Source organism: Cystoisospora suis (genome assembly GCF_002600585.1).
Source record: "Cystoisospora suis strain Wien I chromosome Unknown contig_2148, whole genome shotgun sequence".
Lineage (NCBI taxonomy): Eukaryota > Apicomplexa > Conoidasida > Eucoccidiorida > Sarcocystidae > Cystoisospora > Cystoisospora suis.
Genome location: NW_027154947.1, coordinates 1 through 4817, shown reverse-complemented (window position 1 = coordinate 4817; position 4817 = coordinate 1). Strand labels below are relative to the sequence as shown.

General features: G+C 51.2%; 1 protein-coding gene across 1 annotated transcript; it reads right to left on the bottom strand.

Moving 5' to 3' along the window:
- Positions 1–2807: 2807 nt before the first annotated feature.
- CSUI_004562 (rhoptry protein rop17) lies at positions 2808–4677 on the bottom strand. The gene has a single exon (XM_068064750.1). It carries the CDS (start codon positions 4151–4153, stop codon positions 3488–3490), a length of 666 nt encoding a protein of 221 aa, XP_067923273.1. The 5' UTR covers positions 4154–4677; the 3' UTR covers positions 2808–3487.
- Between the last annotated feature and the right edge of the window lie 140 nt (positions 4678–4817).

The window sequence follows — 4817 nt, the reverse complement described above, 5'->3', positions numbered from 1 at the left end:
GAAAAAATGTCTCGGGATGTGATGAGAAAGCAATCAAAGAAAGAGCGTTGCATTGGAAGCTCTCTTCCAAGCATACCGCAGAGACAGAGAGAGGAGACGTCAGGTACACTCTTGGAAGGTTCTCTCCCGGTGGTACTCCCGATTCGGTACATACCAGGGCAGCGCCATTTAGCGATCCCTTAACCAGCTTGCTCGTCTTCATCCGATCTACTTTTATCGCCAGAATAGTGGGAAAACAGGCAGCAGGGGTGTGTGCGCAATGAAGAGAATTGCTTTAGTAGACGATAAAGCGCAGAAAAAGTTTAGTGATCTCTCTCATCGGGTTCTAGCTTCTAATCTCATGCAGAAAACAACAAAGGACTGTCGCCGTTCTCCGCGCCCGGTTTCTCCCACCTAGGAGAGGGTGGACAGGCTTTCTTCGCCCCCAACAAGCTGCCGCTGTCTAGAACCGCAAGAGAAAAGAGAGTACCAGATAGAGGGCAGAGAGTGCACGCATAAGCGGAGGAACAACAATAATGAGAGATCTTCTGGGCAAGAAAGATGAAGCAGAAAAGAAAGGCGTAGTTTGTCAGACGAACTTGTTTTTAGAGCTAAGAATGTAGATTGTTGGAATTGTAAACCAGAGTTATTTACAGGAACATAAGTGGTAAAACTATTGTAAGGTGATTGAGTATAGAACCAAAAGGAAATCTCCGAAGAGACAGCATTCTTTCTGAGGAGCCTTGAGCCTTGTTCGAGTGTTAGAACATCGGGAAATAAGATTAAGAAAGTGCTAGTTTCCGGCTCCTGTTGCGAGATTGCTGGCATTCTGGAAAGCGATTCCCCCTCTAAGTCTTACCTGAGTCTAAACGATTCCTGCCGGTGCCTAACAGTTGACACGAGCCGACAGGCCCGAGAGGGGAACAGCACGGGTAAAAGAACACTTCTACAGACCGCTGTACAAATGTTAGTGCTCCAGATACCCTAGACTAGTAAGTAGCCGACCTTGGTTACTTCCCAAGTGATGGCGGAACCCTTAAAGAAAGAACAGCATGGTGGAGGAAGCGCGGGCCGTTACGGAATGCTTACTGTTCAGTTACCCTGGGTTCCGCGGTGTGTGAAGCCAAGAAAATTTTTCATTGTCATTCTAGGAAGGAGTGAAGCAAAGAACGGTCTAACATCGATCTCCATGAATGGCTACGAACCGTCTATCTTGTAGCGGTCAACATGAAGGTTGATAAGCATCGAAACAGGTGCCCCGTACCGTTCTCCGTGGACACTCTCCCAGAGGAATTGAAGTGCGGAACGGTCCTGCTGACCGCCTTTCATTGCAATCTTTTTAGTTCAGGCAGTCTCACAATGTGTTGCGACGTTCTGCAAGTTAAGTAAGAAGAATAGCTGGGGGGGGGACGGTGGGGAGAGAACAGGGCGTGACCGGCCGAGGGATGCGACATGGGTTGCCTGCGGTTACCTCGAAACATCTGTCGAAACTGGCTTACTTTCCTTGAGCTTCTGTTCGTAATTGGGGGGTATTCGCTGTTTGGGAGATACTATCTCTTCTATCGCCTCGGACTGAACTGGCTGCAGCGATTTCTGTTGAACCCGGGAAGAAAATGCCAATGGTGAGTAAGCCCTTCTCTACTGCATGAAAGAGTAAAATCTACACTAGCGAGGGTCTGTCTTCTCAGTACCCCGAATTCCAGATGGCTGCATAAATCTAGTGTATTTAGCAGGAGGAATGGGGTGATCAGACACAAGGGGATCTCGCCTGCAGCCGAGAGAGGAAATATTCGTTGCGCTGTTTCCACTGCGAACAGAAGAGCATCAGAATTCACTGAGTTGAGCTGTATCAAGAAAACTCGGGAGAAATGTAGAACGCATCTGATCCCTACGACCTCGATAACGACGCAAACGGGTCCTCTGAACAGTTGGTTCGGTTATGTGTTGACTTCATCTTCTCGTCACTTCGCTGGAAATCCTTGCTACCCGCCAGGGAGTGTATCATATATAAGCACAATGAATGCAAGGCTGACTAGGTTTCCCGAGCGGGGTGCTTCAGGATCAAAAAGTCTTGAGCTAAACGTTCTTGTGATCCAGGCTAGAACATACCTGCCCGGGAGTGCGGCTGGTACCACATCCTGCGCTGTTCTCTGGTACTGTTGCCACTGTGTCTCCTCAGCACCGAAACGAACGATGCTAAGAACAAGATTGGTAAGCAGGACACGTGCAAAAGTGGTCACAGTCACCTAGGACCTCTGTTCCTAGAGATTCACACCGGTTTCTTGCAATCTCCGGACACTACCAGTCGGGCCTTGGCGTCTGCTAGGTCTTATTTCGTCACACACATGGCCAGCGTTCTCACAGCCATCAGTCGTCTTGTTACCTCGTACATTTACCTTCGTCACGCTTCACATCTACTAATCAAACTTATTCTCTTCCGAGTTTTCTCTGCCGTGTAAACTCGGACAAACACTGGCTAGCACCAGGGGCGACAGCATACACCTCGCCGTAAGCCAGTTAGACTCGTTCTCTTGTAGTCAAGCGCCCTTCGTGGAACGAGTATGTCCTTCCCTAATCTTTCAGACTCCAGGCTGACCTCGAGCAGAAGCTATTGTAGCTAAGATATCTGCGTCTTATTTTTCAGTAGAAAACTGGTATCGCGCAAGTGGTTTGCTTCGCGAAGGCAGGAGGCACGTAAAACCCGTCACGAGTCTTTCCGGGCTTATCTTCAACAGCTACCGTGGTACTATCGCGCTATTCTCCCCCGGGGTCTAGTCCTGAAGAAACGCAGTTGCCTGCACGTGAAATCTGAGCCCACGGGGCCAGCGAACGCATCTGGACCTGTCTCACGCCCGAGCCCTGCACAAAAGCACAGAAGGCAGACCCAGCGTTTAGCTACACTGCGCACAAAAACGTATGAAGAGAAGATGAGCGTAAGGCTATAGGACGCAGCCTCGGACACTATCAATTCCTGTAAGAACCCTCAGCCCGCAAACAGATTTGGGAGTACGGAACGGTGAGCGCAATTCCGGGTCGCCATCAACAAGAAAGAAAATACAGGGGACAAAGTCGACCCTCGTGCGGTACCCGAGGCGGCCGGCCTTTGTTATCACACGATCGCCTGGTTCTTTCCCCATCAAAACAAAAACAAGAAGCTAACGCCAGAGACCACTAAACTCTTTCAGGCGCGTCTTCTAACTAGAACAACCTAGATATCCCCCTCCCAGCCTCGACCCCTTCATGAACTTCTTTGGAGTGTTCCAGCGATATGAAGAGATGTCCGGCCTTCACGAGATGCAAAGACTCTCTATATGTCGTTCGGACCTGAGTGGCCTTCATTTCGCCAGAAAAAAGCAAATGGTTTCGCCTTTTGATTTTCAGTAACACAATCAAACTCGACCTGACTTCATATCACTCTCCGCCAAGAAGTTGTATCTGGCTGGCACCACTTGAATGGGCGGTCTCCTGTGCTGGTCCTTATGTAACAACCGACGAAGAAGCTCCGCTATCATCTCGGGGATACCAACGCAGCCGCCAAACGCCAGTTCGGAGACAGTGATCTGCTCCAGACTCTAGCGACAGTATCTCGATCCCGCGACGTGTCGAACTCGCTGACGTCGTATGGTAGACTCCCACACCACACCCGGTAAATCACGCAGCCGGAGATCCAGGGGTCAATCTGGGAAGAATAGTCCAACGGGAAACGAGCTTTGAGCCAACTCTTAAGATCTTCAGGGGGCATATAAGCGAGAGTAGCGACAATGTCTAGTGGAAATGGGTTCATCTCTTGCAATATTTCCCGGACCCTAACTAGAAGGACGCCCGACTGGTGGATCAGCAGGGTCGATGGATTCGTGCCTGGTTGGCCTTTTCCCAAGCTGGAAAGAAAGGCAAGAGACCCGATCAGCTGCCACGTTATGCTGATTCTTGCGCAATGGGCGTCGTCCCCTCGTTCAGTATCGAGTATCCGCAACAAATCATCGAGGGTTCCTTCATACTTTGAGTACAACTGGAAGTCGTTTAGCAACTGGACGTGTTCACCAGCATCGATGACGCTGGGACGGACTGCCAAGGAAAGACTTGCTAACGGGACCAGTACGTGACCAGCCTTGTACGCGCTTCTGGCAGCATGGACCCGGTAGATCCCGGCTTCTTTCGATTGCAGCCACTCCATGTTTTCTTTCGTTCATGCCAGCAGCTCCGCTGATGCTCAGTGGAATGTGTAGGCTGAACTGATAGTTCTTTGTAGGGTGCTCCATATGTAGAACGACAGACTTGTCTGAAACCTGGAGGACGCCGTTGTTTTTTAAGGCCACTTTCCCACCGGACAGATCTTCTCCAAAGGTCACACGTTTCCTCTGGGCTGTTGGCTCCAGTCCGAGATGTTGGACAGCTTGCAACACGCGCTGGTAACGCGGGGAGAAAGGAGAGGGAGACATGAGTCGGGTAGCGAAAGTCGCGACACACTCTTGCCCCACGGAGGGTAGGGCAATTTTCGGAGGCTTGATTGTCACACCGATATGGAAAAGTCCGACAAAATAACGCAGAAACCTTTCGCCCACGGGCGACCGCGGCCGCACGGGCAGATCGCCCGCGTCCCCGAAGCCGACAGCGAATCCGTGCTGAGAGGCCAATGATGCGTCGCCATCCTCAGCCGGAGACGAATTATCTCCCACTGCAATTCCTAGGCTACCATGGCCAACGACCTGCGGATTACGCGCGCTGTCTGGTGCCATGGAGCTCGCTCGCCGTGTTTTGGTGTCGGCCGGTTGCGGGGGGGTCCGAGTACGTGTAGCTGCAGGGCGGGTGCTGCTTGGAAGCGCCTACTGTGGACTGGC